Here is a 22,272-nt window from a genome sequence, read left to right on the forward strand (position 1 = left end):
GAATGTCCCCAAAGTCAGGTTATCGAGCCTCCCATAAACTACTAACAAGCCACGCCCACTGTTGACAGGTGGAAATTACCCCCATTTGTAAACTAGAGACATCAAATCGGTTTTAGTTTCTCATCACGTATGTCTTCGATAATATATTGATAATCAATTATAATTGACAAGATAGTGCACTCAAGCCAGAATCATTTTTCGCTCAGCGCTATGTCAGATTTTAAAAAGCTCACCACCAGTCTCATCTTTATTCACAATAATCAAATATGAACTAAAGATGCTATCCAGATGAATAATTCTGCGGAACGCAAAAGATCACTACTGAACCAAATTTTAAAAAAATTAGGTTGACGGAAATTTACGGTCAGAAACTTGTAAGTCGTATTTTGATCACACTCTTTACCACAATTATGTAGGAATATAGAAAAATTCTTTGAAAATATCTGGCTATTAAGGAAATTTTGAAGCTATAACTACGAAAATGGTATTTCGTTTTTCATTCAGAAATAAAAAATAGTTCTTATAGCATTTTTGGAAATTCATCCTCTTAAGAGAGTGAAATGGGGGATGAAAATTTTTATGAAATTATTTCGTTACGAAAAAATTTTCAAAGCAAAATCTATCAAAATCTGTGTTTCGCTTCTCTGAAGAAATAAGGATAACATGTTTCATTGTTTTTTCAAAATTTATCACACAAGGGATGAAAATTTTTAAGAAAATATTTCATTACATTGAAAAATGATTGTATTTAACTTCTCAGTTAGAAGCAAAGAAATATATCTTGGGGGATGAAAGTTTCTGTGGAAATATCACCACAAGAACCCAAAAGGGATGAGTAACAAAAATTTTGGTCTCCAGTTATCAGAATCGCTTTCTGGTCAGAATCACATTCCTAAAACGCTATGCTTTAGAAGCCTTAATAAGTGTACAGTTGTCCATGGAGGGCAACCTGATGTATAGAAGATGTTGCAGTTATCTGTCAAAACGACAAATCAGCGTTGTCGCACTGCGCACTGGATATGCTACAGTTGTCAGAATCCCAGAGAAAAGGTAACGACTTATTAATAAATTAATTTTTCAGTAAGCCTACAATATGTTCATAAAACTATTTGTGATGTAATTACTCCGCAAACGCGAGCTAAGCAACGAGCACTAAGATAGTCGATGATGAATTTCGCAAAGTACAAGGCTCCTCTCGCTAAAGGCAAGGAGGAAGACGACACGATGCGGAACGAGCGATAGGCTGGCCGGATTGGCATGTCCTCGATCCACCTGTTTTACTGAAACTTTAGGAGCTGAGGCTAGGGTAACGTTTCTGTTTCAGTCAGACTGGAGGAGAGAGTCATGGGGACGACTGCTGGAGAAGAAATCTCATATTATATGAGGTCATTCACACAAAGGAGGAACGCATTACAATTGTTGTAGGGGTAAAAATGTGGGAACATATGTCTACACACAAGTCACGCACGCAATTCCGTAAAATACGGGAAGATGCCATCGCTACCGGTGAAGACATCCAGTACGAAGGGATGCAGGCAGCCCGCAGCAACGTTCAGGAAGTCCACGGCTGTCTTGGTGCCTTCTACACTCCTGGAAATGGAAAAAAGAACACATTGACACCGGTGTGTCAGACGCACCATACTTGCTCCGGACACTGCGAGAGGGCTGTACAAGCAATGATCACACGCACGGCACAGCGGACACACCAGGAACCGCAGTGTTGGCCGTCGAATGGCGCTAGCTGCGCAGCATTTGTGCACCGCCGCCGTCAGTGTCAGCCAGTTTGCCGTGGCATACGGAGCTCCATCGCAGTCTTTAACACTGGTAGCATGCCGCGACAGCGTGGACGTGAACCGTATGTGCAGTTGACGGACTTTGAGCGAGGGCGTATAGTGGGCATGCGGGAGGCCGGGTGGACGTACCGCCGAATTGCTCAACACGTGGGGCGTGAGGTCTCCACAGTACATCGATGTTGTCGCCAGTGTTCGGCGGAAGGTGCACGTGCCCGTCGACCTGGGACCGGACCGCAGCGACGCACGGATGCACGCCAAGACCGTAGGATCCTACGCAGTGCCGTAGGGGACCACACCGCCACTTCCCAGCAAATTAGGGACACTGTTGCTCCTGGGGTATCGGCGAGGACCATTCGCAACCGTCTCCATGAAGCTGGGCTACGGTCCCGCACACCGTTGGGCCGTCTTCCGCTCACGCCCCAACATCGTGCAGCCCGCCTCCAGTGGTGTCGCGACAGGCGTGAATGGAGGGACGAATGGAGACGTGTCGTCTTCAGCGATGAGAGTCGCTTCTGCGTTGGTGCCAATGATGGTCGTATGCGTGTTTGGAGCCGTGCAGGTGAGCGCCACAATCAGGACTGCATACGACCGAGGCACACAGGGCCAACACCCGGCATCATGGTGTGGGGAGCGATCTCCTACACTGGCCGTACACCACTGGTGATCGTCGAGGGGACACTGAATAGTGCACGGTACATCCAAACCGTCATCGAACCCATCGTTCTACCATTGCTAGACCGGCAAGGGAACTTGCTGTTCCAACAGGACAATGCACGTCCGCATGTATCCCGTACCACCCAACGTGCTCTAGAAGGTGTAAGTCAACTACCCTGGCCAGCAAGATCTCCGGATCTGTCCCCCATTGAGCATGTTTGGGACTGGATGAAGCGTCGTCCCACGCAGTCTGCACGTCCAGCACGAACGCTGGTCCAACTGAGGCGCCAGGTGGAAATGGCATGGCAAGCCGTTCCACAGGACTACATCCAGCATCTCTACGATCGTCTCCATGGGAGAATAGCAGCCTGCATTGCTGCGAAAGGTGGATATACACTGTACTAGTGCCGACATTGTGCATGCTCTGTTGCCTGTGTCTATGTGCCTGTGGTTCTGTCAGTGTGATCATGTGATGTATCTGACCCCAGGAATGTGTCAATAAAGTTTCTCCTTCCTGGGACAATGAATTCACGGTGTTCTTATTTCAATTTCCAGGAGTGTATTACAACCAGAGGTCCCGTGGACGCCCAACTAAATGAGCCCCAAGGAGTAATACTGCTCCCATAGGCCTGTATCCCCGATGTGGCGTATATTCCGCGCAACCGTACCCTTAGATGATGACGTATGTGGACGCGAATATCGACCTAATGTAACGAGAAACGTGATTCATACGACCGGGAGCCACGTTTCTATTCATTCACTGCCCATTGTCGATGATCCAGTGCGCACTGCAATTATAATCGACAATTTTGTGGGTTCAGCGACGGAACGAGTAGCGGTCGCTCACTGTGCAGCTACACAATGGACTACGTGCTCTAAACGGTGCGCTCGAAAACGCTTGGGCCCCCACCAGTACTGTACTTTACCACCCTATCTGCCACAGACGGTCGCCTATCCTGATTAACAGAGTGGGCAAGTTTCGGCGTCCAAGTTCCGTGATGATGATAACAACGTTTGCTTTGTGGGACCCTCAACTGCGCGGTCATCAGCGCTCGTACAAAGTCCCAAGTGTTACACAGTCCAATTTTTTACACACTTCAGTCGAGCCACCGTCACGAATGATGCAGATCAAATGATGAGGACAACATAAACACCCAGTCCCCGGGCAGAGAAAATCCCCAAACAGGCTGGGAATCGAACGCGGGACCCTGTAATCCAGCGGCAGCAACGCTAGCCACTACACCACGAGCTGCGGACTTCCGTTATGAGGTGGGGGGACAAACATCGTGTGGCCTTCTCGTTTTACAGCTCCTCTCTGCCAAATACGGTTGGATTTTCCCATTTGGGGCTAGTGTCGTCGCTAGAATGATCTCTTATTCTTCTCTGCTTCGCTTAAATACTGGCTGACGTGCGTTTGTAGATATCATGTTATATTACGAGAAATTTCTATTCCGAATTTGTCTTTTATTTTCTTCATTGATTCTTAGATATATGTCAAAAAATGAAACTGATAACGTAACACCTTGCTTTATACGGTCTCAACAAGAATTTTAACGCTTCAAAGTGATATCTATGTGAAACATTCTTGTTCATTCATTTTAACTTTGCTATAAGATAAAAGGTATCATAATTGGGACTTCTGCCGGATGTTCCCTTCATTCCCGCACGATATTTCGACGGCGTAGCTCGCTGTCTCTTTCAAGTGCTACCCGAGAATGGTCCTTCGGCGGATCGAGTCCCGTATTTATGCCTTCACCTTCACCTTCACCTTCACCTTCACTTGTCCATACGGGCCTGCCCTGACCCGTGTTGGGAGCAGGCTAAGCATACACTGCTATTCCTGCATAATCCTGTATCTGTGGAGTGGCTTCCTCACGGTACGAATTGGCCTGAGGGGTTTGCTGGGGTGGACTTGTCCTCTCTCTGCCACGAGATATTAATCTCGTAACAGTTCAGGCCAACGCGTGGTTGGCCTGTGGTGAAGAGGATGGCCCAAGTCCCTAATGAGCCTATTGTCGGACTGTACAGTCCGCTCATAGAAGAGCCGCGCCGATTGTTTAAATCGGTCGCGGAGGAAGGGGATGCCGGTTTGGCGGTGTAGCCGAGCGGTCGAATAGAGCCTCGGTAGGCGCAGAGCGACCTTGAGCGCCCTGTTCTGCACCCTCTGCAGCTTGTTGATGTGTGTGTCGGCTGCGTTGCCCCAGACCACGGCCGCATATTCCAGCACTGGACGAACCAGCGCCAGGTACAGCGTGATGCCGTGGTGGGGAGGCAAGGCAGACGACGGGTTGAGCAGAGGGTACAGAACGCGCAGGCGCCCTATTGCTCTGCCCCTGACGTCCTCGATGTGGGCTTTCCACTTTAGCTTCTGGTCAAGAAGGACTCCCAGGTAGCAGCCAGTTCTGCTCCATGGGATGGGGCTTCCCATGACGGTGGCTGGCGGAAGATTTGGTGGCAGTGGTCTTCGCGTGAACACCGCTGCCTGGCTCTTCGCCGCATTCTGCTTCAGGCGCCACTTCGTTGACCACGCACCAAGGGCCTCACATCCACGCTGGAGCAGTCGGCACATCTCGACTGCCTTCATACTCCGCACGAATAGCGCCGTGTCGTCGGCGCAGAGTGCCAACTTCACCGGCGCCACGCGCGGAGCGTCGGCCGTCAATAAGGAGTAGAGCAGGGGGCCGAGAACGGACCCCTGGGGCACTCCAGCACGGATGGGTCGGTGCGTGGACGTCCCCTCGTCCAGGCGGACGTGGAAAGTCCTGTCAGCCATACGACCGGAGGAGGACCCCGTGCGACGTCGGGACCCCGTGCACAAAAAGTTTGTACACGAGGCCGTCGTGCCACACGGAGTCGAATGCCCTTTAGACGTCGAGGAACACCGCCCCAAGGTATTCCCGCGTCTCCAGGGCGCGCATGGCTTCTTCCACCAGCCGCATCAGCTGATGGACCGTGGAGTGACCCCTCCGGAAGCCGAACTGCTCATCCGGTATCACTCCTTCTGCTGTCACGTGGCGAAGCAGGCGCCTGGCGTAGAGGCGCTCGAACACTTTGGAGAGGGCCGGGAACAGACTGATGGGTCTGTAATTGGCAGCGTCACGCGGGTCCTTGTTCGCTTTCGGGATGGCCACCACCTCTGCATGTTACCACACAGAGGGGTAGACACCCAAGCGAAGGACCTGGTTGAAGATACCCGCCAGCAGCGGATGGGCCCCTGCTGGAAGGTTCCTCAGCAGGTGGTTGGTGACCCCATCAGCGCCTCCGACCTTCCTAGTATTGAGCGCCTGCAGCTGTGCGGCCACCTCCGCCTCGAAGATGGCTTCGATGACGTCGCCGTCGTCCCTTGCCTCCAGGAACACTGGGAGTTGCTCTGCTACCCGCTGGATGTGGTCTTCATCCAGATTGTCGTCCACCGGGGTGAATGACGATTGGAATTGGTCCGCCAGGACACCTGCTTCGCCGTCTGGGCTGCAGACGACGTCTTGCCCAACCAGTATTGGTGGTATGCGCTGTCGTCGGCGCAGAAACGACTTCACCGTGCCCAGATGCTGCCGTCCTCTGGGTTGAGGGAGGCGACGAAGGCCGACCACACGCTGTTCCTGTGCACCTCAGCCGCTGCTTTGATGTCTCTCCGCATGCGGTTGAGGCGTCGCTTCATCGCGGGTTGGCGGGTGAGCTGCCACTCCCGGAACAGCCTGTTCTTCTCCCTGATTGCTTCCCGTATCGCAGGCGGTAGGTTGCGGGAGATGTCCCTGGGCCCCTGTGGCTGGGGTGGGGTGGCTGCGTCGGCTGCGTGCACTAGCTGGCGGGAGAGGACACGCAGAGCGGCGTCTGCGCCCACCGCGTCGGGATCGGGTGTGTCCGCGATCGATTCCAGGACTATCTCCTGGAAGCGCTCGAAGTCCATGCGCCGGTACGTCCGTCGGTTTGGTGGCAGCGTGGCTCCGGCGACATCTATGTCGAAGACCACCGGCAGGTGGTCCGACGACAGGGCACACCGTGTGGAGGCGGTCGTGTGGTGCCCGATGCCTTTTATGACTGCGACATCGAGCACGTCCGGCCGTCCCCTGGCTGGGTAGATTGTTGGCTCCTGTGGGCCCAGGATCAGGACGCTGTTCCTCGCGGCAGCGGTCCGCGCCCGCCAGACGCGGCTCTCGTGGTCCTCCCTGGTCGCTGGTGTTCCCTCCGCGGTCCGCGCCCGCCAGACGCGGCTCTCGTGGTCCTCTCTGGTCGCTGGTGTTCCCTCCGCGGTCCACGCCCGCCAGACGCGGCTCTCGTGGTCCTCTCTGGTCGCTGGTGTTCCCTCCGCGGTCCACGCCCGCCAGACGCGGCTCTCGTGGTCCTCTCTGGTCGCTGGTGTTCCCTCCGCGGTCCACGCCCGCCAGACGCGGCTCTCGTGGTCCTCCCTGGTCGCTGGTGTTCCCTCCGCGGTCCGCGCCCGCCAGACGCGGCTCTCGTGGTCCTCTCTGGTCGCTGGTGTTCCCTCCGCGGTCCACGCCCGCCAGACGCGGCTCTCGTGGTCCTCTCTGGTCGCTGGTGTTCCCTCCGCGGTCCACGCCCGCCAGACGCGGCTCTCGTGGTCCTCTCTGGTCGCTGGTGTTCCCTCCGCGGTCCACGCCCGCCAGACGCGGCTCTCGTGGTCCTCTCTGGTCGCTGGTGTTCCCTCCGCGGTCCACGCCCGCCAGACGCGGCTCTCGTGGTCCTCTCTGGTCGCTGGTGTTCCCTCCGCGGTCCACGCCCGCCAGACGCGGCTCTCGTGGTCCTCTCTGGTCGCTGGTGTTCCCTCCGCGGTCCACGCCCGCCAGACGCGGCTCTCGTGGTCCTCTCTGGTCGCTGGTGTTCCCTCCGCGGTCCGCGCCCGCCAGACGCGGCTCTCGTGGTCCTCTCTGGTCGCTGGTGTTCCCTCCGCGGTCCACGCCCGCCAGACGCGGCTCTCGTGGTCCTCTCTGGTCGCTGGTGTTCCCTCCGCGGTCCACGCCCGCCAGACGCGGCTCTCGTGGTCCTCTCTGGTCGCTGGTGTTCCCTCCGCGGTCCACGCCCGCCAGACGCGGCTCTCGTGGTCCTCCCTGGTCGCTGGTGTTCCCTCCGCGGTCCGCGCCCGCCAGACGCGGCTCTCGTGGTCCTCTCTGGTCGCTGGTGTTCCCTCCGCGGTCCACGCCCGCCAGACGCGGCTCTCGTGGTCCTCTCTGGTCGCTGGTGTTCCCTCCGCGGTCCACGCCCGCCAGACGCGGCTCTCGTGGTCCTCTCTGGTCGCTGGTGTTCCCTCCGCGGTCCACGCCCGCCAGACGCGGCTCTCGTGGTCCTCCCTGGTCGCTGGTGTTCCCTCCGCGGTCCGCGCCCGCCAGACGCGGCTCTCGTGGTCCTCTCTGGTCGCTGGTGTTCCCTCCGCGGTCCACGCCCGCCAGACGCGGCTCTCGTGGTCCTCTCTGGTCGCTGGTGTTCCCTCCGCGGTCCACGCCCGCCAGACGCGGCTCTCGTGGTCCTCTCTGGTCGCTGGTGTTCCCTCCGCGGTCCACGCCCGCCAGACGCGGCTCTCGTGGTCCTCTCTGGTCGCTGGTGTTCCCTCCGCGGTCCACGCCCGCCAGACGCGGCTCTCGTGGTCCTCTCTGGTCGCTGGTGTTCCCTCCGCGGTCCACGCCCGCCAGACGCGGCTCTCGTGGTCCTCTCTGGTCGCTGGTGTTCCCTCCGCGGTCCACGCCCGCCAGACGCGGCTCTCGTGGTCCTCTCTGGTCGCTGGTGTTCCCTCCGCGGTCCACGCCCGCCAGACGCGGCTCTCGTGGTCCTCTCTGGTCGCTGGTGTTCCCTCCGCGGTCCACGCCCGCCAGACGCGGCTCTCGTGGTCCTCCCTGGTCGCTGGTGTTCCCTCCGCGGTCCGCGCCCGCCAGACGCGGCTCTCGTGGTCCTCTCTGGTCGCTGGTGTTCCCTCCGCGGTCCACGCCCGCCAGACGCGGCTCTCGTGGTCCTCTCTGGTCGCTGGTGTTCCCTCCGCGGTCCACGCCCGCCAGACGCGGCTCTCGTGGTCCTCTCTGGTCGCTGGTGTTCCCTCCGCGGTCCACGCCCGCCAGACGCGGCTCTCGTGGTCCTCCCTGGTCGCTGGTGTTCCCTCCGCGGTCCGCGCCCGCCAGACGCGGCTCTCGTGGTCCTCTCTGGTCGCTGGTGTTCCCTCCGCGGTCCACGCCCGCCAGACGCGGCTCTCGTGGTCCTCTCTGGTCGCTGGTGTTCCCTCCGCGGTCCACGCCCGCCAGACGCGGCTCTCGTGGTCCTCTCTGGTCGCTGGTGTTCCCTCCGCGGTCCACGCCCGCCAGACGCGGCTCTCGTGGTCCTCCCTGGTCGCTGGTGTTCCCTCCGCGGTCCACGCCCGCCAGACGCGGCTCTCGTGGTCCTCTCTGGTCGCTGGTGTTCCCTCCGCGGTCCACGCCCGCCAGACGCGGCTCTCGTGGTCCTCTCTGGTCGCTGGTGTTCCCTCCGCGGTCCACGCCCGCCAGACGCGGCTCTCGTGGTCCTCCCTGGTCGCTGGTGTTCCCTCCGCGGTCCGCGCCCGCCAGACGCGGCTCTCGTGGTCCTCTCTGGTCGCTGGTGTTCCCTCCGCGGTCCGCGCCCGCCAGACGCGGCTCTCGTGGTCCTCTCTGGTCGCTGGTGTTCCCACAGCCGTCCGCACCCGGCTTGGCCGCTCTCTGGGGTCGCGGTCCTCATCTGTAGTGTCTGGATCTCTGTGGTGTGCCTACTGTAAGACCTTCGGTACACACACCATCAGATTATTTGACTTGTCGCTCTAGCGAAGTAGGCGAGTGTCAGCAATATGTCTCATGGTCTTATCGTGGCGTGTTTTATCTTCTGCCGTTACATCAGACGATAGAAATGCCACGCTTAGAGTAGCAGATTGACGGTGACCAACTTTAAACAGAACTTGGTTAATTTTCACACACATTTATTAAAATAATAAAAAAGCATAGAAATAACTTAACTTGGTTCTGGATGCTATTTACATTTGACAATCTGAAACTCCTTTGGTCTTGGTATGTTAATCTTATTCTCACATATCTCTGATACGTGACAAAGTGTCTATACATTTATCTTCATGGCTATGTACAGGAATATGATAATCTTACTAGGCACAGACTGAAACTTGACTATAGACTGATGCAGACTGACTAATCGGAGGTCTGTACACTCGTTATAATACCTCGAGCGTTCAGGTATCACTGCGCGAGTGTGATCCGCGAGGAGAAAAGGTTCTACGTTAGCAACAATCTCATTGGCTGCGTTACATATTAGTACGTGGATCGGCGGAAGCAGAATTTGGTCCATCTCTATGGCAGCACAATCTCGTAGTGCGGAGACGGACGAGCGCTGCGCCTGCGCTGTTGTGCTGAGCGGGGCGCGCTCTAGTGGGAAAGTTGTGTACGCGCTGACTACGCGGAGCTATGTACACAACAGACGGCAGCCGTTCTGTTCACACGGAGGAAACCAGTTCTGAACGACAGACTCGAAATAGCTGACCAATTTATCCCATGGTCGCCGGGAGTGAAGTATCTCGGTGTGTACCTTGACAAAAAATTACTCTTTACGCAGCATATTGACGACAAGAAGACGGCAGCCCAGAAGATGGCCAGGTCATTGATTCCGTTCCTGAAGAGTAAGGATCGCAACCCTAAGACTAAACTCCAATTGTATAAGGCAACAGTGGAACCCACAATGTTGTATGGCTCCACCTCGTGGGGAACTACGTGCGTCTCCAACTACAACAACCTCCAAGCACTGCAAAACATTTGCTATCGATGGATCACAGGAGCTCCATGGTGGACACGAAACGTCGACATCCGCACCGCACTCCACGAGACCACTATACAAGAGAAGGTCCATGACAAGGCTCTACGAGTTTTTGACAAGATCGATGCCATTAGGGACGAAGTTCGACAATTAGAATCGGTAGGAACGGTAAACCCTGCAAGATGGCACAAGTATCGAGTACCGAAGTCAATAACGTTTCACCCCCCATAGGCAATCTGTCATAACACGAGGAAGCGGTCACACATAACAGCCTTGACACATTTCACCCTCCACAGGAGATAGACATCACTAAAGACAGCAGGCTAAAGGACCCATTGCGTGCCCAAGCCTAACTGAATGTGTAATAAATAAAGTGTTTTCCTTTTATCCTTACATCCCATCCTAAAAGAATAAGGATGATCTCTTCAGTCCACACCACACAATATAAAAAAAAATGTACACAACAGTCTCCAATTCTGTTGTTTGCTGGGCGCTTCTTAACTGGTACTCGCCGCGTCGAGTGTTCCGTCTCCGGTCCGCACCCGCCTGGCGCGGCTCCAATGGTTCCGTCTGATCGTTTGTGTTTCGACCGAAGTCCGCGCCCGACTTCCACGTCCTCTAGGGTCGTGGTCATCATCTCGGGAGTGTCAGGACAAATCTGTAGTGTCTGTTGCTCCGTCTCGTGGCTGTTTTGTCGGTCCCCACGCCTGTTTCTTGTGAAATCTCGATGTGTTTTGCGTTGAGGTTTCAGAAGTTCAAGAGCTGGAGTCGAGGCCGTGCTGATCTGGTATCCAGTGTCACGGTTGATGAAATTTTCCGTGATCTTGAACTCGATGGATTTTTTATGAGACTATCCCAATATATAGGGGTCTGTGTGATAATCTTGGTGTCATTGTAGTTCATCGAGTGACCGAGCTCTAGACAGTGTTCTCCTATGGCTCATTTGGTTGCCTGTATGAGTCTGGTGTGCCTCTGGTTTTCTTTACACCTGATGTTCACAGTCCTTGTACAAAACTTAGCACTATATTCCAAAGGAGGACATCCATCAACTGTATCAATCAATGCTAAGCCGAATAACAACTTGCATAAGTGTCAAAGTGGAGCAAAGCGTTATTGACGTGATCAATTTGTGAAGCCCTTTCTGTTGAATAATTCATCAATTTTTTTCTAAAATCGTAATCATCTGTGTGTCTGTAGATGTACATCACGTCTACAAATTTCAGTCCCATTCGGATAATTCTTTCGTGGTGCGTCGTTCTCTCTCTCTCTCTCTGCATTTTCACTAGTTTGGACGACTAATCCACAATTCATCAGTTGTGCTTCATCTTTTATCTTGAAATGGAAGGTCTCTTTGCCATAGAATACATGACATTTTCATTTGAACTATAAGTCTTAACAATTTCCCTGTCTTGAAAATGGAAATTTGCATTCGTTGTCAATAGGTTTATTTAAAAATAATTTTAACTTGTAACTGATTTTTGGTAATATTTCTTCTTAGTTTGATTGTACTTACTGATTTTTCGGATGTAGTAGAGTATTACTGAAACAGGTACACAGAAACGACAACATTCTCTCGATCGTAATACTATTAGATTGAATAGAATATTTGTTACTAGACACCTAACCATTTTGTACCTTGGAACAGTTTTATACATTTGGAAAAACTTTAGTTTTGTGTAGTAATGTTTGTATTTCAGAAAACGACTGAGGCACAAATGAAGTTGGTGCTATCATTTCAGAACGGAATAAGAAACTGTGTTAACTTCTATTACAAGACTGGCTAGAGTTGAAAGTGTGTAAACTGTTCCACAGTAAAATACTCTCCCCTACCTGCCAGACGTTATCGGTGTCCTCTGTCACCTGACCATTATACTGACGGCATCCTGCCCATCCGCATTACCGGGCATTTTGTTAATGGCAACAATTTACTTGTACGACTATTATCTCATCTAAATTTGATCTTTCATAGTCATGTTCCCTAGCTGATCTCTCTCCTGCTTAGCAGCACACCACTGTAACAGCGTTGCAGCTGTAGTACTATATGCCGGCCGTGGTGGCCGTGCGGTTCTAGGCGCTACAGTCTGGAGCCGTGTGACCGCTACGGTCGCAGGTTCGAATCCTGCATCTGGCACGGATGTGTGTGATGTCCTTAGGTTAGTTAGGTTTAAGTAGTTCTAAGTTCTAGGGGACTGATGACCACAGCAGTTAAGTCCCATAGTGCTCAGAGCCATTTGAACCATTTGTAGCACTGTATACTGCCCTCACCATCGCCAAGGGCTCAACAGTTGGCTGTGGACTGAACTGCATCACGTCTGACTGTCCGCTTGAGTGGACTCCACGAACATGTATTGTTCGTTTCCAGCTGCTAGGATACATCGCTGCAGAAGGAAGGACCTGAGATTTCTTCAGTGACGAGTCATTAGGAACAGAGGAAAAAATTCAGATTTAGCAAGGTATGGTAAGGAATTCAGCCGTGTCCTTCGCACAGGAACACTTGCGTCATTTGCCTTAAGCGATCTGACGTAATCACAAACACATATACACTCCTGGAAATGGAAAAAAGAACACATTGACACCGGTGTGTCAGACCCACCATACTTGCTCCGGACACTGCGAGAGGGCTGTACAAGCAATGATCACACGCACGGCACAGCGGACACACCAGGAACCGCGGTGTTGGCCGTCGAATGGCGCTAGCTGCGCAGCATTTGTGCACCGCCGCCGTCAGTGTCAGCCAGTTTGCCGTGGCATACGGAGCTCCATCGCAGTCTTTAACACTGGTAGCATGCCGCGACAGCGTGGACGTGAACCGTATGTGCAGTTGACGGACTTTGAGCGAGGGCGTATAGTGGGCATGCGGGAGGCCGGGTGGACGTACCGCCGAATTGCTCAACACGTGGGGCGTGAGGTCTCCACAGTACATCGATGTTGTCGCCAGTGGTCGGCGGAAGGTGCACGTGCCCGTCGACCTGGGACCGGACCGCAGCGACGCACGGATGCACGCCAAGACCGTAGGATCCTACGCAGTGCCGTAGGGGACCGCACCGCCACTTCCCAGCAAATTAGGGACACTGTTGCTCCTGTGGTATCGGCGAGGACCATTCGCAACCGTCTCCATGAAGCTGGGCTACGGTCCCGCACACCGTTAGGCCGTCTTCCGCTCACGCCCCAACATCGTGCAGCCCGCCTCCAGTGGTGTCGCGACAGGCGTGAATGGAGGGACGAATGGAGACGTGTCGTCTTCAGCGATGAGAGTCGCTTCTGCCTTGGTGCCAATGATGGTCGTATGCGTGTTTGGCGCCGTGCAGGTGAGCGCCACAATCAGGACTGCATACGACCGAGGCACACAGGGCCAACACCCGGCATCATGGTGTGGGGAGCGATCTCCTACACTGGCCGTACACCACTGGTGATCGTCGAGGGGACACTGAATAGTGCACGGTACATCCAAACCGTCATCGAACCCATCGTTCTACCATTCCTAGACCGGCAAGGGAACTTGCTGTTCCAACAGGACAATGCACATCCGCATGTATCCCGTGCCACCCAACGTGCTCTAGAAGGTGTAAGTCAACTACCCTGGCCAGCAAGATCTCCGGATCTGTCCCCCATTGAGCATGTTTGGGACTGGATGAAGCGTCGTCTCACGCGGTCTGCACGTCCAGCACGAACGCTGGTCCAACTGAGGCGCCAGGTGGAAATGGCATGGCAAGCCGTTCCACAGGACTACATCCAGCATCTCTACGATCGTCTCCATGGGAGAATAGCAGCCTACATTGCTGCGAAAGGTGGATATACACTGCACTAGTGCCGACATTGTGCATGCTCTGTTGCCTGTGTCTATGTGCCTGTGGTTCTGTCAGTGTGATCATGTGATGTATCTGACCCCAGGAATGTGTCAATAAAGTTTCCCCTTCCTGGGTGTTCTTATTTCAATTTCCAGGAGTGTATCTATAGTCTTAAAAGGGATCTGAATCTCATTCTCCCCAGATGCAATTCCAGTTGTTGTGCTAGTGCACATGAGTATGTCTGAGGTCTAACTGTTCCTCTATGAACACCGGAGGCACTGTCACACATAAACTGACTACCCCTTGCCCAATAATGTATGTGTTTTACTTTCAGCTTTCCATTATTTGTGAAGGTAGCTTCATCGGTAAGGAGAATTCTTTGATGAAAAACCTATTGCCTGGATGACGCATCAGAAGCGAGTGACTTACATTACACGCGTCTTTCTCAATCCCGCAGGTTAATCTGCTGGTAAAATCAACGGGTGGACGACGTTTTCGTGCGAAATGCGTATGGCGGTGGGCTGATTTGCCAGAACATGTATTTCGTTCGTTTCGATCGTTGCAGCCTAGTTCTCTGCGATATATTCCAGTGCCCTTCCAATAATAGTGTTTTGCACATTCGCTGAATGGTAATTCTTGCTGGACACTTTTGCACGCCCAACCCACCTATTCTCTTCGCCTTCCTTCTGCATTCCCTGAAAGAAGTTGCATCTCTAATTTCGCTTGGTTTGTGACAGACAATTGATTTTCAAACTGATCAGTGTTCCACACACACAGAATGAAAATTATTTAGCTGCACGAGTGTGTGCTGAAAAGTAATGAGTACTAATTTTTTATATGAAAACTCCTCAATCTTTTCAAATAAAACGAACATTATTAACAATCTACACATTTATTATTCAAGTCTACATATTTTCACTCCTCTCACTAGATACCTCCCAACTGTACGGTCTAACATGGCGGTTCGTAACGTAATCACACTACTGGCCATTAAAATTGCTACACCAAGAAGAAATGCAGATGATAAACAGGTATCCTATGGACAAATATATTATACTAGAACTGACATGTGATTACATTTTCACGCAATTTGTGTGTATAGATCCTGGGAAATCAGGACCCAGAAAAACCACATCTGGCCGTAATAACAGCCTTGATACGTCTGGGCATTGAGTCAAAGAGAGCTTGGGTGGCGTGTACATGTACAGCTGCCCATGCAGCTTCTACACGATACCACAGTTCATCAAGAGTAGTGACTGGCGTATTGTGATGAGCCAGTTGCTCGGTCACCACTGACCAGACGTTTCCAATGGGTGAGAGATCTGGAGAATGTGCTGGCCTGGGCAGCAGTCGGACATTTTCTGTATCCAGAAAGGCACGTACAGGACCTGCAAATTGCAGTCGTGCATTGTCCTGGTGAAATGTAGGGTTTCGCAGGGATCGAATGAAGGGTAGAGCCACGGGTCGTAACACATCTGAAATTTCCACTGTTCAAAGTGCCGTCAATGCGAACAAGGGGTGACAGAGACGTGTAACCAATGGCACCCCGTACCATCACGCCGGGTGATACGCCAGTATGGCGATGACGAATACACGCTTCCAATGTGCGTTCACCGTGATGTCGCCAAACACGGATGCGACCATGATGATGCTATAAACAGAATCTGGATTCATCCGAAAAAATGACGTTTTGCCATTCGTGCACCGAGATTCGTCGTTGAGTACACCATCGCAGGCGCTCCTGTCTGTGATGCAGCGTCAAGGGTAACCGCAACCACGGTCTCCGAGCTGATAGTCCGTGCTGCTGCAAACGTCGTCGAACTGTTCGTGCAGATGGTTGTTGCCTTGCAAACGTCCCCACCTGTTGACTCAGGGATCGAGACGTGGCTGCACAATCCTTTACAGCCATGCGGATATGATGCCTGTCGTCTCGACTGCTAGTGATACGAGGCCGTTGGGATCCAGCACGGCGTTCCGTATTAACCTCCTGAACCCAACCATTCCATTTTCTGCTAACAGTCATTGGATCTCGACCAACGCGAGCAGCAATGTCGCGATACGATAAACCGTAATCGCGATAGGCTACAATCCGACCTTCATCAAAGTCGGAAACGTGATGGTACGCATTTCTCCTCCTTACACGAGGCATCACAACAACGTTTCACCAGGCAACGCCGGTCAACTGCTGTTTGTGTATGAAAAATCGGTTGGAAACTTTCCCCATGTTAGCACGTTGTAGGTGTCGCCACGGGCGCCAGCCTTGTGCGAATGTTCTGAAAAGCTAATCATTTACATGTCACAGCATCTTCTTCCTGTCGGTTAAATTTCGCATCTGTTGCACGTCATCTTCGTGGTGTAGCTATTTTAATGGTCAGTAGTGTAGATTACAGTTGCTACTCTGAGATGAAAAGTTTGGCACTGGAGAGGAATTCGTGGCGGTCCGCATCAAACCAATCAGAAGACTGGTGACTCAAAAAAAAAAAAAGGATCGGATTGTTGCCATGGTGGTTTAGGTGGCTGTAGGTTAACCAGCGGATCTCGTGGAGGTTGACGTGTGTTCCAACAACGGCAGCAGCTGCGTTCCGGAGACCCAGAGTAGCGGTGTAGGACACGTTCTGACAGCCAAATTCCGCACAGACTCATCCAGCTCTGTTACTGGCTTTGATAAAGGTCGGATTGCGGTTTATCGCATCGCGAGATTGCTGCTCGCGTTGGTCGAGATCCAATGACAGTTAGCAGAATATGGAATCGGTGGGTTCTGGAGGGTAGTTCGGAACGCCGTATTCGATCCCAACGGCCTCGTATCACTAGCAGTCGAGATGACAGGCATCTTATCCGCATGGCTGTAACGGACCGTGCAGCCACGTCTCGATCCCTGAGTCAACAGATGGGGACGTTTCCAAGACAACAACCATCTGCACAAACAGTTTGACGACGTCTGCAGCAGCATGGACTATCAGCTCGGAGACCATGGCTGCGGTTACCCTCGACGCTGCATCACTGACAGGAGCGCCTGTGATGGTGCGCTCAACAACGAACCTGGGTGCACGAATGGCAAAACGTCATTTCTTCGGATGAATCCAGGTTCTGTTTACAGCATCATGACGGTCGCATCGCCATACTGGCGTATCACCCGGCGTGATAGTATGGGGTGCCATTGGTTACACGTCTCGGTCACCTCTTGTTGGCATTGACGCCACTTTGAACAGTGGACGTGAAACATCCCCGTTGAACAATTATGCACGACTGTCCTTAAACTGACGCACAATATTTTTAGCGCAACGCAATCTGACTTTCAATAATCTCTACAAGAGAATGGCCCTGACTAACATTAACCTCTACTTTTCACAAATCAATTACCTCACAAAAATCTTGGTTACTCCCACTACTGCAATACAGCCAACGCCACTACTGCCAGCTAAATAAAAGATTCAAACTATGGAAGGCACTAACTACTGATAGGGATAGTTAGCAAATGAAAGATATTAATAGAGAACAAACAATGTATTTACCTTAATATCATATATATATATATATATATATATATATATATATATATATATATATATATATAGCAGTTCATGACAAATTACAAAACTCCGCCATCTCTCTCCCCACATCCACCACTGCTGGCGGCTCACCTCCAACTGCGCAACGCTACGCGCTGTTCACAGCCAGCTGCCTAACACTACAATGGCGAGTATTACAACAATGCAAAGCAGCCACAGACTGCACAAAGCACAGCCAGTGATTTTTTTTTATACAGAGGTGGCATTACCAATAAAAAAACCTAAACAGCCTACTTACAAACGTTACATTTCAGATGTGTTACGACCCGTGGCTCTACCCTTCATTCGATCCCTGCGAAACCCTATATTTCAGGTGGATAATGCCTGACCGCAATTTGCAGGTCCTGTACGGGCCTTTCTGGATACAGAAAATGTTCGACTGCTGCCCTGGCCAGCACAGTCTTCAGATCTCTCACCAATTGAAAACGTCTGGTCAATTTTGGCCGAGCAACTGGCTCGTCACAATACGCCAGTCACTACTCTTGATGAACTGTGGTATCGTGTTGAAGCTGCATGGGCAGCTGTACCTGTACACGCCATCCAACCTCTGTTTGACTGAATGCCCAGGCGTATCAAGGCCGTTATTACGGCCAGATGTAGTTGTTCTGGGTACTGATTTCTCAGGATCTATGCACCCAAATTGCATGAAAATGTAATCACATGTCAGTTCTAGTGTAACATATTTGTCCAATGAATACCCGTTTATCATCTGCATTTCTTCTTGGTGTAGGAATTTTAGTGCCCAGTAGAGTGTTTGCTGGATGTATTCTAATCTCTGTCTTCCTCTACGGCTTTTATCCTCAGCAACTCGCTCTAATACCGTGGAAGTTACTTCCTTATGTCTTAACAGATGTCTTGTCGTCATCTCCTTCCTTATTGTCCCAGTAGAGTGTTTGCTGGATGTATTCTAATCTCTGTCTTCCTCTACGGCTTTTATCCTCTGCAACTCGCTCTAATACCATGGAAGTTACTTCCTTATGTCTTAACAGATGTCTTGTCGTCATCTCCCTCCTTACTGTCAGTGTTTTCCATGTATTCCTTTTCTCATCGATTGTGTAGAGAACCTTCTCTTTCCTTACCTTAACAGTCCACTTAATTTTCAACATTTGTCTGTAGCTACAGATCTCAAATGTTTCAATGCTCTTTTGCTCCTCTTTTCCCACAGTCCATATTTCACTACCATGCAATACCATGCTTCACGTGTACATTCTCAGACATTTCGTCCTCGAATGCCCTTTTTGCCGGTGCTAGTCTGCTTTTCATGTCGTCCTTGCTTCCTCCATCATGGGATTTTTTCCTGCTTAGGTAGCAGAATTGCTTATCAGTTCTCATGTTAAGTTTCTCGCTGTTCTCATTTCTGCTAGTTATTACTTTCGTGTTTCTACGGTTTAAGTCTGTATTCTGTCCTCATACCATTCAACAGATCCTGTAGTTCTTCTTCACTTTCATTGAGAGTAACAGTTCCATCAGAGAATCTCATCATTGATATGTTTTCACCTTGAATTTTGATTCCACTCTTCAGTCTTTCTTTTGTTTCCATCATGCTTCTTCGACGTACGCGGCGGCGAAAGGCTACATCGTTGTGTTACACTTTTTTCAATCCGAGCACTTCATTTGTGATCTTCCAGTCTTATTTTCCCTCTTGTTTCTTGTGCATATTGTATATTACCCGCCTCTCCCTACATCGTATCCCGATTTTTCCTCAGAATTTCAATCATCTTGCACCAAGTCACACTGCTGACCTCTTCCTCCAGGTCGACAAATCCTTTTCAGTCTTGCTTCCGTTATCAACTGTAAAGGCAGAACTGACTGTATGGTGCTTCTACCTTTCCTAAAGCCAAACTGATCGTCGTCTAACACGTCCTCAATTTTCTTTTCAGTGCTTCCGTATAATATTCTTGTCATTAACTTGAACGCATGAGCTCTTATGATAATTGTGTGAAATTTCTCGCACTTGACGTCTCTTGCTGTCTTCTGAATTGTGGGGATAATGTTTTCCCGAGAGTCTGACGGTGTATAAACAGTCTCATACATTCAAGACACCACCGTCAATAGTCGTTTTGTTGCCACTTCCCCCCGTGATTTTAGAAATTTCCTTCTGCCTTATTTCATCTTAAGTCATATTTTTTAAATAACCTTTCTCTTCCCTGTCGACTATTGTTAATTTTTGTATCACGTCAACAGAAGACAAGAAGCCAACTCCCGCCCCCCCCCCCCCCTCCTCCCCGGTCACAGAGGCCTTCAACGTACTCTTTCCTTCTATCCGCTTTTTCCCCTTCCACTCTTAATTATTTATCGCCCTTGCTTTTTATTACATCAATTGTTATTTTGACTTTTCTGTATGCTGAGTTAGTCATTCCAATGCACCAGTCATTTATTTTTCAATTTCTTCACATTTCTCATGAGTCATTTCGCATTATCATGAATTTCATTCCTAAGTAACTTATATTTCTGTATTCCCGAATTTCCGTGAACATTTTTGTTCTTCCTTGTTTCATCGATCAGCTGAAGCACTTCCTCCGTTACCCATGGTTTCTTCGCAGTTACTTTCTTTGCACCTGCGCTTTTCTTCCAATTTTCTTAGAGATATCCATTCCCCTTCAACTGAACTGCCTACTGACCTATTCACTATTGCAATATGAGTAGCCTCAGAGAATTTCAAGCGTATCTCTCGATTCCTTAGTACTTCTATATCTCTCATCTCTGCTCGTTGATTCTTCCTGATTAGTCCCTAAGGTTTCAGCCTAGTCTGCATCGCCACTAAATTGTGAACTGAGTCTGTATCTGCTCCTGGGTACGCCTCACATTCCAGTATCTGATTTCGGAATCTCTGCCTGACCATGATGTAATCCAACCGGAATCTCCCCTTATCTCCCTCCTTTTGTAAGTATACCTCCTCCTCTTCCGATTCTTGAACTTAATATTCGCTGTTACTAGTAGAAATTTATTGCTGAATTCAGTCTTTATTCTCTCTCGTTCCTCCTATCAAGCCCATATTCTCCCGAAGCTCTTTGTGCTACTCCTTTCCCTACGATCAAATTCCAGTGCCCCATGAGTATCAGATTTTCATCCCCCTTTACGTTCTGTATTACCTTTTCAATATCCTCAGATACTTTCTCTATCTCTTATGCTTTCGATGTTTTCATGTATATCTGCACTACTATTGGTGTTCGTTTCGATTCTGATGGGAACAACCCTATCACTGATCTGTTCAAAATAACTCACCTTCCGATCCATAACGAATCCTACTCTCTTTATACCATAATCCGCTGTTACTGATATTACATTATACTCATCTGACCAGAAATCCTTGTCGCCGGCCGGAGTGGCCGTGCGGTTCTAGGCGCTGCAGTCTGGAACCGAGCGACCGATACGGTCGCAGGTTCGAATCCTGCCTCGGGCATGGATGTGTGTGATGTTTTTAGGTTAGTTAGGTTTAATTAGTTCTAAGTTCTAGGCGACTGATGACCTCAGAAGTTTGGTCGCATAGTGCTCAGAGCCATTTGAACCAAATTCTTGTCTCCTTCCCATTTGGATTCGCTGACGCCCACTATATCTAGATTGAGCCTTAGCATTTCTCTTTTCAGATTTTCTAGTTTCCCTACCACTTTCAAACTTCTTGCATTCCACGTCCCGATTAGTAGAACGATACCCTTTCCCTAGTTATTCAATCTTTTTCACTTGATCACCTCCTACTTGGCAGCTCCATCACGGAGATCGTAATGGGGGACTAGTTCGGAATCTTTTGCCAATGGAGAGATGATCATGACCTTCTCGATTACCTTTTCTATGACCTTTTCATTAACAGGTCACACGTCTTGGGGATAGAAATTATTTGCATTTAATGCAGTAGCTCCCATTGCCTCCTGCATCCTCTTTTCTTTAATTATCGCAGATTCTTCCTCCTTTTAGGGCAGTTTCCTGCCCCAAGGGCAAGACAGTGCCCTGTCCATTTCTCCGCTCTCTTCGACAAGGCTGTTGGTGGAACTACGGTGACTTCTTTCGCTGGAAGTCTTCGGGTGCCATTGCTGATGATTTTATTCATAATTAAGTAGTGTCGAGGTTCGAGCCCGAGACGGTTTGATTAGTAACCCTGGGACACGGATTATACAAATCTGCCTTATTCTCCTAAAATTTCAGTTATTTATACAAGGCGACAGGAGATTTCTAAATTTCAACATTGATACAGGTTTGGATGACATGGGATCAAGAGATCAAACTAGGCAGAAGGTATTGATAACGTCTCTTTGGAAGTTCTAAAAAATCATAGGGAGGAAGGAGGAAGGAGGGGGGTGGGATAAGAAAACGATTATTCAGGTCACTGTGAAGAGTTTGTGAACCTGAAGGCATACCGTCGTATTTTCAGAAGAAGATCCTTTGCGCGATCTGTAAGATTAAAGCTGCAGAAATATGCGAAAACTATATCATCTTAACATTTTATTAAGCCAAGTTGATGACAAGAATAATATATAGAACAATGAAAAGTAAAGTTGAGGAACTGTTAGATAATGGTATAACTGCACGAAAAGTAAAGGTATCAGAGAGGAAGGTATGCTTAGCTGTAGAAAAAGTTAAGGTATCAGAGAGGCAGTTCTGAGACTAAGCTTAGTAATAGACGGAAGATTTAACGAAAATCGAGACACATTCTTAGGGGCTGTTGACCTGTGAAATGCGACCGTTAAATGTAATATGGTACAA

The 22,272-nt window shown here is 50.5% G+C and overlaps 1 protein-coding gene across 1 annotated transcript in view; it reads right to left on the bottom strand.

Annotated features, from left to right (window-relative positions):
• Nucleotides 1-260: 260 nt before the first annotated feature.
• The window catches only part of LOC126199163 (collagen alpha-1(II) chain-like), a 52,004-nt gene continuing 29,992 nt past the window's right edge, over nucleotides 261-22,272 (bottom strand). Inside the window, exons 2-3 of the mRNA XM_049935918.1 lie at nucleotides 6,559-9,121; nucleotides 261-298 (exon numbers count right to left, since the gene is read on the bottom strand). Of these exons, the coding sequence (XP_049791875.1) occupies nucleotides 261-298; nucleotides 6,559-9,121 (2,601 nt within the window). The remainder of the gene's footprint in view (nucleotides 299-6,558; nucleotides 9,122-22,272) is intronic.

The sequence above is a fragment of the Schistocerca nitens genome, chromosome 8 (genome assembly GCF_023898315.1).
Source record: "Schistocerca nitens isolate TAMUIC-IGC-003100 chromosome 8, iqSchNite1.1, whole genome shotgun sequence".
Classification (NCBI taxonomy): Eukaryota; Metazoa; Arthropoda; class Insecta; order Orthoptera; family Acrididae; genus Schistocerca; species Schistocerca nitens.